The following is a 14,435-nucleotide window of genomic DNA, read 5'->3' as shown; positions in this document are numbered from 1 at the left end:
TGTGCCATCAAAGAGTCTGTAATGTAAAAAAGTGGAAGATAATTGTAGAGGTTAAAAAAGTTTTATATTAATGTTTCTCTTTTATGTTTTAAAAATATTAACCACAAATTGAGTTATCATAACAATTATTCTTAACTGCAATAAACATTGCAGTAGCAGTTTATTAAAAATAGATTCCTGTTATTATAATTTTAAATCTCGGTAATAGCCTCAGCCAAGAAGCCTCTTGGGTTTTTTCCTCTCTCTACTCCTAAATTCTTGTGCTTGAGAAAAGAATAGCTATTAACTCAGAAATATTTTGATATTTCTGTGCTTCCCAAGTGCTATTTATGTCTTTTTTGTGGACAGACCCCTTACTTGCATCCTCTGGCAATGGAATTCATGCTTGGAAGAAATAATATCTGACCATTGCTTGAATAGGAATTATCTAGAAAGTTTTCATTTGCAGAAACCTCCCTTTCACAGGGGTACTGCAAAACTCAGACCCCCAGATTATATTTTTTTCTGATGCTCATCAGCACTACAAAGGACCTCTTCAAATATATGGTATTATCCTTAAGGGTCAGCTTGACTTGGGCCAGGCAGAAACTTGTCTACCTGATGTCACAAAACAAGTGCAAGCTCATTTTGACAATCCTGCTTCCTTGCCTCTTGGAAGATCACATTAATTATTTACCATAATTCTTTACCCTGAAGGACTAACATCATCTCAGATACACTTCCAGAGAAGAGATATCATGCACTGAGTATATCAGACTAGGAGATTTTGAAATCCATTTAAAGCATCCCAAGATTTTATATCTCAGAACCTCCTCTACAAACTTTCAGCTGATGAAAGGAATCAGTTTGGAAAGAAACCTGCATGTGAGTGGTGAGAAAAGGCAGTTGCATCCAGGCAAGCTCTGAAAAAAAAAGATTTCCCTGAGACTGATTTCACAGCCGTGAAGATGGCAAGAACACCCCATGTCTCCATAGGGATACTGAGTGCTGTCCTGGGGCCCTACACCTGCACAAAGCAGGAGCCCCTGCTCCACTGGAAGCATTCTCCTCTTGCTGTCCTTGCGCTGTTGGTTGATGCACGAGGGCAGAGCTCCATCCTCTGTCTGCCAGCCCTCCTGCTTGGCCTCTCCATTCCAGAAGAGGAGATTTGGCTGGCAGCCACCACCTTCTCGCAGCAGCCAGAGGACAGGACAGGCCTGCTCTCAGTCAAGCTTTCAGTAAGCAAGTACGGACACTTCTTTGGTCTGGGTTTTTCAGTTGAGCACCTAAGTCAAGCAGCCTGAGTCTAGCCCTAAGCCTACTGCATATTTACTAGAAAAGACATGAACCCTGGTCTAACGTCTCCAGCTTTGCTGAATGATCAAGTTCTTTCAGTATTTAAGATGACTTAATTAGCATTCCTGACCCAATTTACAAATTTCTTGCTGCTTTGACTAATCCTGCAGACTTGAACAGCAAAGTCTTAGCTTGTAGGCAAGCCTTAAACTACAGAATGCAAATACTTTATTAAATAATTGCTTACAAGGATCCCTTAAAATACAGGCTGGACATCACCTGCAGTGCATAAATGTTCTTTTAAACATGCAAGTCAAGCCACAAATCTTCTTTTCCAGTATTCAGTCACTACAGCTAAAAATAAGCTGCTTAGCACAATAAGGAAGATATGAACCATGCAGTAATAGAAAGCACAGTGTATTTCCAACATCAGCCCTGTAACTCTTTTCCACTGATCTGTGAGTTCAAGGGTGAAGGAGCTATTTCCCTCTTCTACCAATGCAGACAAGTGTGACATAGTGATGGAGTCTCTAAACAGAGACTTGCTTTCTATCGAAAAGTTGCTGACAGTGCTCTATAAGCTGCAGCAGTAACTGAATCCAATACAAATTTGGCCACTGGGGATTCAGTAATGGCTGGGACTCTTGACTTAGGGCCTCCAGCTCACCTTTTGCCTCCTTTTCCCATGCCTATTATATTATTCTGCCTTGTCTGAAAATAGAATTGTACAGTTTCACAGTTTCCAGATCCAAAACTGCTTTCTTGAAGATATGTGGGAATCTACGTTTGACCATTTTTGTTCAGAAATCCCACAGCAAAGTAAGAAAAGGATAACATATGGATTTTTTTCTTTTTTAGTTCTACACTTGCACTGTCTAGTTTCAAATACAATATAATATATACATATAAGTATATATGTATAGATACACACCAAATATAATGTATATATAGAACGAAGAAATCATCATCCTTACTCCACAACTGGTGACCAAGGTCCAGTTCTGAGAAAACTACAAAATGGAGACAAATCAAAATAGGAAGGTGGGAAAACAGCAAGACAGGCAGACCGGTTGTAGAGTGGGAAAATAACTTCTTGCCTATGTTTTTAACTGTAGTAAATACACTTAACATGTATGTTAACTTACTTGTATGTATACTTACCTACACATATGTGACAGATTCTGAAATTACTCCCCTAGATGAGCATCTCCAACATTACCATATTAAATTATCTTGTGACTGTAACACATTCTTTTTATTTTCTATTGCTCTGTTGGAAAACTAGGAACATGTCACAGAGATAGACTGTGCCTTTTGCTTCTTATCATACAAATGGCACATCAGTGATGAGAATAAATTGTCTTTATCCTGCCTCAGGTTTTATTTCTGTGGAGTATCAGGAGCTTTTTCTCCTTCTGCTGTGAAAAGCTGAATGTTCTGCAGGGATGAAAACCATTTAATTCTGCATTTAATTTGACATGACTATGTACTTGAAGTCATTGGCTTGCATTATTTTTCTGGTGGATTTACAGAGAGGAAGGTTCAGATTGCAAGTTTTTTAACCTCGCCAGTGCAATAAAAATGAACCTAAACAGGTTAAGATCAGAAGCTAAAATGTTATGAGATCAGGAAGGAAAACTATGAGTGTGAATCATGAGTTTAAATAGGGCATCTGTTTGGTTACAAATGCAAAGTTTCTGTGCAACTGTAATGTGAAAATTCCATTTTAGGTCGTGTACAAGATGCCTAAAAGCTAAATTCAATTAATTAATGAGAAAAGTAATTTAAATTATTTTTACAACTGTCATCTATGAATCAGTGATATTTGTGTTAGGAAGATTTATTTGATTTTTTTATTAGAGGAGGGAAACAACTGATACCAGTTCATCAGGGGCTCTATAGGAGTGCGTAGCAGCACAATTATCTTTCCCTGTTGCTGTCTAATTTATTTGTTATTTTGATTTGAAAATTAACATTGACTTTGGAAAAATACAGTATCCCGAACTGTGCTGATTTGTAATACTGTTGGGTTTTTTGCTTTCTTCTAGATTAAAAGTTGCATGTTAATGGAAACCCCCTTTCAAGAATGCCCATTTCCTATCTTTTTATTACCAACAAAATCTTTCTTATTAAAAGTGAGATTTTTTTAAAATTTCAATTTAATTTTGTTTTTCTAAAGCTGATTATTTGCTTCATGGTCTTCTTTTTTTTCATCAGCTGCAACTATTAAAATAGACTACCCATGTTTTTTGTAGGTTTGAAAGCATTGGATTCAACTGTACTTAGTGGAGAGTTTTATGCCTAAAGCAAGGATTACATTTATTAGTAAATTTTCAGCTACTATCATGTTCTTACAGTCATAACTGCAATGTTAAATTTCTAAAACTACCAGGAAATGATCCAAATCAAACCAAAGATGTGGTGTCCACTTCAATTAAAGTAATAGATTTTTAGAGCAGTTCTGTTAAGAGTCCATATCTTAAACCTCACTTCTACAAAAACTAGAAATGGCCTGCTCATGCCATTTTAATTTTGAAAATGTCAAAGCATTTCACTTGATAGTGTGGAGACATAGTGTGTGATTTTTGTGTGGCCTTTCAGTCAGCCCAAGGTAACCAGAAGTAGTTGTTTCCATACAGGCAAGAACTGATCTAGCCTCACTTTAAGGTCCTTGCTGTCATTTACAGCTGTTACTGCTTTAACTGACTTCACACACAGCAGGCTCTGCTCATTTCCCCTGTGCCACAGGGCCTTAATGTAATCTGAGATCTATAGGAGATCTATAGGCATCTGAAAATGTAAACCAAATCTTACCTGCAAGAAAGGCGACACTTGTGCTATTTTTTGAAAGTAAAGTAGAAACTGATATCTTTAGAGAAACAAACTTTTGTTTTAACAGTACATTCTTAATCTGACTGTAGTGATAGTCTTTTCCATCCATGTAAGGGCTTCTTTATATGCTGACCTTTAAAGCACAGCTGTATGTACATGTGGATGTATTTCAGTATTGTTCACATTTCCGTGCCAGCATCCTTAATTTAAATGTGAGAGCTGGATTTCTGGTCCCAGTGGATTAATTAACAAAACTGCAATGATGCACCTTGTCAGCATCACTCAGGTGATTCAAACTGATGGACATGTGGAGACCGAGTTACAGTAATTCATCCATGAATATATCTTAAGCAGAGCGGCAGGGCAGCACTCATATTGGTTTCCGTGTTGTAGCCTGACCTCCCCATAAATATTAGTAGATTGTTATGCTTATCCTTCACCTCGGCATGGTCAGGTTTAGCCATGGATTCATGGTCATGGTGCAGAACCTGTTGAAGTCAACAGAGTGGCTCCCACTGATTTCAGTGAACCGTAAGTACAGTTCAAACTCTTCACCTCTCCAGCCTCTGTGTGGAATCTGGGTTCCCAAGATATCCCATTAATAAATCCGTGAAGGATGCCAGTTTCCATGGAGTCACGATCGATTTAACCCTCAACTGAAGTGTTGTATAATTGAACAGCTTCCGTTCACTGCACTCAGGATGAGCAAACGAGTCTTAAAACTCCAGTGCTGCTAACTAGAGGCACCTGAGTGAGAGCTTCAGCACGGCTTTCCTGGGTCAGCCAGTGGGCAGGAGAGCGCTGTCTCAGAGCATCCTTAAAAATGTATGAAGCAGCTTGCGTGACAAGGTGAAGATGGGAATGGAGAGCTCCCATACTTTACTTTTCTATCACCATTTCATTATTTATTGACAATTTTTCTAACTTTAGGTTTGGAGTGCACATTGATTTACATGATGAGGTCCCTTTTACAAGTTTTTATAACTTAGATGTTGCATTAAATCAAAAGAGGAAGGCCTCAGTTCTGCAGGTGCACCGGCCCTGTGAGGCTGAGTATCCACATGGCATCTCCATAGGGTCTAAATCTATCTGGAGTTAATCAGTTTTTCCTTCCTTTACACCACCAGCTCAGCAGCAGAGAGGCCCTTAAAAATATGTCAGTTCTCCTTAAAGTTACTTCTGAAAGGTACAAAGCATCTAACAGATCTTTTTAAAGTGCGTCGCTGTATGAAAGACCAAAGTTCTGCTTAGAGAAATACAAACCAAAAATGTGCTTCAATTCCTGTTTCATTAGACCTTTCAGGAGCAGACAACAATGCAATAATCAAGTCTCTTGGCATTCAGTTAGACAGATGCACAGTGTGTTACGTTGATGTATTACAGATGTATGAGCTCAGTTAGACTATGACAGTCATGCTTTTACTTTAAGAAACATTGATTAAGGACTCTTTCTTGGAATTAGAAGGCTTAAATCTAAATAACAAAATGAATCATCTTTAAAAAAAATGATCCACATTAGTTGGAATCCTCATTTTCAGTCACTTAAACCGAATCTCCAGTAAGTATAAATCAATTTATAGTCTTGATGAAATCAATATAGTTGCTCTGATTTATACCAGTAGCAAATTTGGCTCCTGAACTACAGTTTTACTGATACCCTGGTGTTTCTTAAGAGATAACTCCAATGATTGTAGTCAACAGCAACTGTTGTTTTTATTTTGTGTGAAACATAGCTGGTATTTTTAATGCTTTTATGAAAATGCCAGTTTTAGCAAACTGCAACATGCAACATTCAACTAAGTGTTATAGATCTTCAAATCATCTATGAGGGTGCAGGTTTCATGGATAAAGAAAAATGAAACTTGCCAATTTAAAGTATAGCCTTGCAGAGGTGATAGGGAATTCTGATTTCTCCGTCTAGAAATGGGAAACGTGGCATAATTTTCTAAGGTGTTCTGGCTATTACCTATCTATGTGATCACAAACTTGAACAGCAGAAAGATGTGATTTTATGTCATCTGCCGAAACACTGTGAGAAGCCCAAAAGATGTAATGGCACAAGTCACAAAGCCACAAAGGGCAGAGCTGTGGCAATTGCCCGTACGGCAAAGGGGACCTGACAGGCAGCTGCAGGTTAGCAGCTGAAATGCATCCAGACACCTTATTGGCCTTGTTTAATGTTGTGCATTCAGTCAGTGTAAAAAAGTCCCACAAACGTTGAGGACTTTGACCATTTTTCTTGGGCAGCTGAGCAGAGGTTGAAGATACTCTGAAGCAGGGAAGAGCACCTGCCTGCTCTCACAGCAGCTTCTTGGCTAACGAGAAAGCTGTGCCCTGCCGCCTCCCTCCTTCCTCTCCCCTTCGGCCTCTTGGCTGCCGCTAAGTCTGTAGTTTAAAGGAGTGCTTGGACCTTTTGCCTTTTATTCTGGAGCACCTTAGAGGGCTGCAGAATTATGAAGTCAAATTTTTGTATTGAAAAAGTGGGCTCAGAAGGAGTCTGTGAGCTCCTGAACTTGCTGGTGGTGTGCTCCTGTTGACCGAGAGCGAGCTGAGGTTCCCATTCATTCAAGCAGTCAGTAATTTGCTTGGGGAAATTTCACCTCCTTTTCCATTACTGATCAATACTGGCTCTAGAGAGTGGAGTCCTGTTATTCAAAGCATCCTTCAGAAATTTTTTATTGTTCAGTTGTAGCATTTTACTGCAACATTTACGAGAAAATAATAATTATTAAACAAAGAGCAGTGGGAAGCCAGTTCCACACTGAACAGATCCTGGGGAATAAAAAACAACAACAAAACAAACACAGGCATAAGTTAAAGCCTGCATACTGCTTTGGTTCTCTTCATTTCATTGTCCTCCAAGTTTCCAACAAGTATCTACCTGACCCTTTGACTGGGTGCTGAGTCAAGGGAGGCACCATGAAGCTCAGCTGGATGCTGGGAGCAGCTGCTCCCTCACCCGTCTACCTCCCTGCGTTGGGGCAGGAATGACTCTGCATCTGGAAAGGATCCCCTTGCTTCCCTTTGCAGCCCGTCACTTTTCCCAGCTAACAAGGCAGGAGGGCAGAGCCAGTGCTGAGCTCTTCACTGAGGCACCACCAGGCTGAGACCTGTATCAGCCAAGCAAGGAGGTGCAGAACTGGTCCTTTTTACCCTCCTGCTTGGCTGAGCAGGACACAGGATCAAGGTAACCAAAGAGTTGTCGTTATTGTTCATTAAGTGTATTTATATCTGATGTTGCAGTGTGCTGTGAGCCTCGTGAGTCTGACTCTTAGCCTGTTGGTGTGGGAATGATTGCAACGCGGTGCAGACTGTTCTGTGGGTTCAGTGCGGGATACACGGACAGAAGATGGACAGTAAGGGACCACCAGCCGGTTTCAAACACTGACAGCACCAACTGTAAGAAATGTTATTGCTGCTCTCAGTGTGGCTTCAGCTCAAGCGACAGCTGTCTAAGAAAGCTTTGCCTGCTAGCTTTTAATGGTGTGTCAGTTTTTGAAGTGACAAAGACCACTGAACGTTGCTTGTGCTCTTTTTTTTTATCAAACCTCTCACCTCGGCCTTGCAAACTCTTCACCTTTTCCTCATTTCTAATATAAGCTTTTCCTATAGGCAATCCTTTTTCTGAAAATCAGCCTGTAAGTATCAGCAAAGGCTTCACTGGTTTATTTACTGTGCTAGTGAGCTGGAAAACCCCACTAAGCTTTTTAATCAGCATAAACCTGAACTTAAAGCTAGCTGTCAGTAGCTCTGTCTCCCTTGCTTCCTTTCAAAGGAAAACACAATATCCCATCAGTGCTTCCCCTTCCAAACTCAGGACAAGCCAAGAGATGCCCAACACAGAGGCACTCCACCTTTGCCAGCGCTTGTGCACCCCCAGCACTGCACAATGTCATGGAGAGTTGTGTATTCGGGTCCCAAATCAACCTAACTATGTCAGCAAGGCACCTTACCCACACTAACAGAGCTGTATGGGTTCAGTTCTGGCATGATCTCTGATCCTGTGAGATCATGCCAGAGAGATCTTTAAGAGCTATTTTTACCCACTTGCCTATTCAAGCAAGCTGTGTGAATGCCCTGTTCACCCAGACTTATTCTTACCTTTCTTAAATAAAATATCCTGTCATAGTCACCAGTCCTACTTCATAAACTTCTCTAAAATAATCTTTCAAATAGCATGGAATTTCCTTCACATGGCAATCAAAACTTGAAAATCATCAGGCAGTCATCATCACTGAGGGCACCTGTGTTGGAGCGTTGTGAAGACAAATTGCTTTTGCTTTAGTAGAAGTTATGATTCATGAGAAAATGCATATAGCTATCATGTGACAACTTGGTAAGAGCATTTTTTTTGCTGTCTGTGATGATCTGTGTATTGAATATAGCACAAAGCCTTAGATTTTCTGGAGCAGATGAAAGCAAAAATACACATAAGCTCTCTGGCATTTGAAAGAGGTATGAGGTAAATCTTCAAGGAGAAAGGAGTGCATCTCAGCTTGGTTTAGTTCTGCAAACAAGATAGCTATCTTGAATAAAATCCCACAAAATTTGAGCAGTGGTATTTTTTCCTCCATGTAGCCTGTCAAATTCATCCCAAACCTTCCCATACCCAAAGGTGATCTCCAGAAGGAGATAAAAATATCTATTGTTTTTGCAAAACTTCTTATATCATCTTAGCTGTAAAGGTAAATATTTTTTTGCCCAATGCCACATTAACTCAGAAAATACTCCCTTTTTGGTAGAATGTGTTTTTTATGGTAAATATCATAGGAAGTTACTTTTAGCATTTGTTTACAAATATTTATTGAAGCTAACATTTTCTTAAATGTACTATACTAAATAATTCATTAGAGGGTTAGCCACTCAGAAAAAAAAAAAAAAAGACTGAGGTAGCTCTGGCTTCAATTGCTGCATTCAGATTTGACTGAATGTTTATTATGTGTGTACAAACTCAGTGTTTCTAAATACAGCAAATTTCCCGTTTTTAAAAATGCAGCAGAAAACTATAGTTTTAGAATTTCTGTTGTACTAATTAAGCCAAAATGCATGAATTATTAAACATGCTCATTTGCCAGTGCTCATGCACTTGAAAGGTTTGCTTTCATTACTAATAAGGCACACACACCGCTGAAAAGAGGTAATTAGAGCATCAAAGGCAATGAACCATCCTGAAACTTCATAATGCCATCCTGAAAAAAATCGTCATTCAGCTGAGTAGCAAGAAACCAAAAAAATGTCTACACTGTTGTGTCCAGAAGGATGAGAACCAAAGTCTTTCCAAGTAACTCCATAGATATGGCAAGAGGCTTTTAATCTTCTCAAAAATACCTTCAGAATTGATGTAGCAATGGCAAAAGTGAACCCCTGTGGTTATATTTCAAAGATTGTGTTTTTAAGTCAGAAACACATTAGTTCTTATAAATCAAAGACTTTTTTCATCCTTTGAGACCATTTCAATCCTAGCAAAGAAGAAGAAGTTCCATTCTCAAATTTTTTCTTTTCCAATGATTTTAATAATCTGTTTTGTTTTATAAGCAGTTGCAGGGAAAGATGCTTCTTGCAGATAAGAAGGAGAGCTGGCACTTTTTATGACAGGAAAATGTGTACATCATATCAAATAATGAGTGCTCTGTGTAAGCCATGTCAGAGATCGTGCGCTGTGTATCCAGCTTTGGAGAACGAGTTACACCCTGGTTTCTCATTACTGCAATCCTGTTGGAACTTCGCCCCCAGACATTTAGAAAAGTACAGTAAAATGACTTCATATTGTTTACACAGATTATTGACCATGCTTTCTTATGTAGATTTAGGGAGGAAGAAAAGGTCTTTTTTACGTAGCCTGAAGCTCTTAAATATGCGTGAGAAATGTCTAGACAGCAGCCTGAAAACCAACCTTCATCTCTGTAAGGTCCAACACTCATGTTTTTTATAGTCTGTGCATATCCGTTGCTCTCAAGAAGTAGCGATGTGTTAAGAGACAGAAGCAGCTCTCCGAGGCGGCCGCGGGGGACTGCCAATGAGCCGTGCTCCGGCTTCTGCTCCGCACCAGCTCCTTCCCGGAAAGTCGGCAGTAAACCAGAAAATGCAGTAGTAAGAGGGAATGCATGTGAAATGACCTGGCTGGTCCTCATAAAGCAGTGGGCATCGTGCCGCCTGGCAGCAGCCCGTCACAGCCGGTGTTAGGGTGACAGACATCTTCGGGAAACGGCCCATTGTTGCGGGAAATAGGGATGGGGGTTCAGCGCAGAAAATTGGTCGTCTTCTGCCAGGGCTGAGGGACCCCGATTTCGCATGGGGGGCAACCGTGGGAGCGCGAGAGAAGCCCTGCTTTCTGACACCGTCAGTCTCTAAACATCCCTGAGAAGAGGGAAGTTATTACTTCGGTATTACAGTTAGTCACAAAGTTTTCACGCCTACTATTGCCATCTCAGAGGTGTGCTTTGCTGCCTGCCTTTGCCGGGGCCCTGACAGCGATAACCCACGCCTGAGGCAGCCAAACGAAGGCCCTCACCACCTTTGTCAGTGGGTAGAGACAGGTACGCGGGGTGTCATCACTCGCTCCTACACTCTTGTCTCTCTCCCCCACTGGGGAGGAGTGGGTAGCGATAAGGCTCCTTATTTAGGATGCTGCAAAACATACAGCCACAGGGAGCAAGTGATACAAGTGTTTCCCATCCAGGCTGTCTCCTCCCTGCAGCCCACGCGGAATGGTCTTTGGAGCAAACTGCCCCCACAACTGAGTTTTGGAAGGACTTGGTCCAAAAGGTAACCTAGAAGCAAAATAACTGGGGTGCAGCGTGGGTGGCCAGGAGATCGATCGGGATCTGGGTGCAAAGGGAGCAGCGTAGCTGGGGGGCAGTACGGACGTGCCCGCAGGCAGCTGAGTTCGATGCCTGTAGTTAAGTGGAGTGAGTCGACGCCTGCCTGCGCCTGCCAGTTCGTGTGTCCGTATCCTGATGTACTTTACCCCAGCGGCAGGTACATTGCTGTCTCAGCTGAAATAGGTCTCATACGCTGAACGTGTTTGGCAGGGAAGGTACTGTAGGAAAATAAGGTAAATGAGTAAAACCAATTATGTTACCACAATTCATTTTTCAAGTGGCAATCAGTATGATTATGAGCACAAACCTCCTCCTCTCTCTCCAACCTTACATAAATGTTGCCGTGGTGCATATGGCAGCCTAATCTTGAGATACGCACATCTTACTCTATGGGGGTTAAATACCGTGTACCATCCATCTCTGTTGGAGACGTAGCTAGAATAAAACATATGGTGTCAGACAGTGCCGGGGGGATTTCTATAGGAAAAAACAGTGATTCTGTCCAAATGCAACTTCTCAGCAATTCTATGCCTGTGACCTGAAATTATGGATAGAGCAGATGCTGTTAGTCTTTTAGGTAAGATTTGCAGTGCCTTGACTTATATGAGTAAGTAAAAGCACTGTTTTATTTTAGATCATTGGGCAGCTTTTAGCTTGTTAGGAAGCTTGGTTAAATTGTCATACATTGTTTTATTAGAAAGAAGTGCTTTCCTGGTCTACTGTTTATGCCACTGGCACAGGTCAGCCTTAATTTCTACTGCCGTAAAGAGCTCGTGTAGACACAGGTGTAGTAGTGCCAAGAGTCTTCTACTTTAAACATTCAGGATGCATCCCACCTGTAGGTGAGACTATGGTTTTGATATCAGCCATAAAAAGGAAGCTATGTACTGTAGAGGTCTGTAAAGAAGGGGAAATACTGCTCTTGAATGTGCCTGTAACAGTGCTTTTTGTCATATATGCATTAGGCTACACCATCAAATATTTTTAGAAAGGAATGTCATTATGTGCCTGATTGCCCCTCATTTCCTTGAGGCAACTTTATGAATGCCTAACAGGCAGGGCTAGAATAAATAAGCCACTCTGATTTCTGTAGCAGGTCTAATACATGTACAGATATGTGGAAGGTAACACTCACCCCTGCCTAATTCCAGACAGCAGGTCCAAGGCACCTGTTTGAACTCAGTAGTTTTGCAAAGGCAAATCCTCTGGACTGAGCAGCTTGCCATCACCAGGCTCACATAGAAATGCCCAGAAATCAGGGGAAATAACGCATAAGAGGTTTCCTTGACAATACAGAACAGAAAGGAAAGCTGATGCAAGAGCTAGGGTGCCAGCCCCAATGCATTTTGTTGCCACAGAACAGCAGCATATTGATGGCCATAGTGGTAGAAAGTTATTAGTGGTTTAAACACTGTGATGATGGATAGCAGGTAAATGTTGTTATATTAGGACAAGAATGCTTTTCTGCTTTATTCAGAAATCTCTTTAAAACTGTAGCCCTAACACTCATGCATCCATTTTAAATAATTCAGCCATTCCAGTCTAGACTGGGGGTCATTAATTGTAATTGAGACGGTTTTCTTTTAAAAGGGAAAATAGGAAACGGAAATCTACTGAGTTTCTACATTTTCCAAGTTTTGACAAATGAAAACCAAGACCTTTTCTTTTAGGATTTTGAGAAAAACTTCCTGGTCTTTTCAGTTTACCTTCTTCAAGCTGTGAGTGCATGTAAAACACATCGCACTTCTCCTTATAGTCATTCTATTATGAAAACAAATATTAATAGTGAATTCTTAGGGATCTGCCCAAAAGGAGTTTGTTGACCCATTACCCTTGATTCTGTAAGACCACAGCATAGTAAATGACTGACAAACAATATATCAATTATAAATGCTGCAGCTGGATTGATTACAGATGATCCGCTTTGGTGGCCAAATCCCCCAGCCAGTAGATGAGTGTAACACAGTGCATGACCGTAAGTAAGGACTTGTTTTTTCACTTTTGCCTCCCCAGGTGATCTCATGCATTTGCCACCCTACCTGAGGATGGACTTTTTATTGAACCGTGGCGTGCAGGGCACGAGCAGAGACCTGGGTTTGGGGCAAGCCTGCTTGGAGCCGCAGAAAAGCCGAACCTTGAAGCGTCCCACCGTCCTGGAGCCGATACCCATGGAGACATCCTCCACAAGAGAAGTACAGTCATGGCAACCTGGTGCCGTGGCAACGTTACCTCAGCGAGAAGGAGCTGAGCTAGGACAGGCAGCAAAAATGAGCAGCTCCCAAGAATCCCTGCTGGACTCCCGGGGCCACTTGAAAGGCAACAATCCCTACGCAAAATCTTACACCCTGGTATAACAAAAAGAGCATGGCTGGACAGTGGCTGTAAATATTTACACTGAAAAAAAATCCAATGAAAGCTACCTTTTTTTTATTGAATTCCAATATTTATAATTAAAGAAGAAGATTGCCAAAATATTTGACAAAAAAAAATAATAATATGAACGACAGACAGTGCAAAGACTCTCTTGCTTTTTTTCTGTCTGAGTGTGAGCTTCATCTGACTGGACATCTGAATTTTTGGGTAAAAGAGTCCAGTTTTCTGATCTTCACAAGCGTTTGTGTTTTTACTGATTTTCTACGAAGTGCATGGAGACTTAACTAAAACATTTTAACTGGACATTCCATCAGACAAGATTTAAAAGGGAAAAAAAATCACAAAAAAAAAAATCACCCTATTTGTGAATTCAACAGGAACATTGATTTGGAAAAACAAAAAGTCTTTTGTCATGTTTGCACTTTTTTTTTAAATTAGAAAATGGGTCCTTGATTGTTCTTTTTTTGTTGTTAATTAGGATGAGTGATGTCAGTGGAATGAGGGGATTGATTTGGTTTTTTTTTTTAATATTAATTTAATGAGACACTCTTTGCATTTTGTCTATGCGAAATAAAAGGGTCTTCTGCCTTTATTTGTGACGTCTGCTTCCATCGCCTTCTGCTGTACTTGGTTTTCCCTAAGTGTAATAGCCATGTCAGAACTATACTCTGAACAATGTCTTCTTGTACCTTGGGCAGAAAAGGAAAGCGGGGCTTATACCTTTGGAAAAAAATTGGGGTTTGCTTACCCACAGCTTTTTTGCTACCATGGGGCAGAGAGCCAGAACGGCGCAAGTCCCGAGTGCTCTGAATCAAATTCGCCTGAGACTCTCTGCATTCGCTTCATCTGCCACCGGGAGGCTTTCGTTCGGCTTCAATATTTTTTGGATCAGAAGAAATGTGTTGATGTTACTTTACTTACTCCCTAGGAATGGATCTTTAGTCCATTTGGGAGCAGCACTCACAGAAATTAGTCGCTTACGTAAGGACTGGGGAAAAAAAACAGCTTTTCCCATAGTAGGAGAAAGGGGAGGGAAAAGTTATTCCAGGTCTAAGTTCAATGTGCCTTTCTTTAGAGGAAAAAATCTTTTTACGGCAGATTTGTCAGCTCATATTACTTTGCTGCATCTTTTGC

General features: G+C 40.8%; 1 protein-coding gene across 1 annotated transcript in view; it reads left to right on the top strand.

Annotated features, from left to right (window-relative positions):
• The window catches only part of DSCAM (DS cell adhesion molecule), a 408,129-nt gene extending 394,847 nt beyond the window's left edge, over positions 1–13,282 (top strand). Inside the window, exon 33 of the mRNA XM_072852157.1 lies at positions 12,942–13,282. Coding sequence (XP_072708258.1) covers positions 12,942–13,282 — 341 coding nt within the window. The remainder of the gene's footprint in view (positions 1–12,941) is intronic.
• The last annotated feature ends 1,153 nt before the right edge of the window (positions 13,283–14,435 follow it).

This window comes from Ciconia boyciana, chromosome 1 (assembly GCF_034638445.1).
Source record: "Ciconia boyciana chromosome 1, ASM3463844v1, whole genome shotgun sequence".
Classification (NCBI taxonomy): Eukaryota; Metazoa; Chordata; class Aves; order Ciconiiformes; family Ciconiidae; genus Ciconia; species Ciconia boyciana.
Note: the sequence above shows the minus strand (reverse complement) of the source record. Positions and strands in the feature narration are given on the sequence as shown.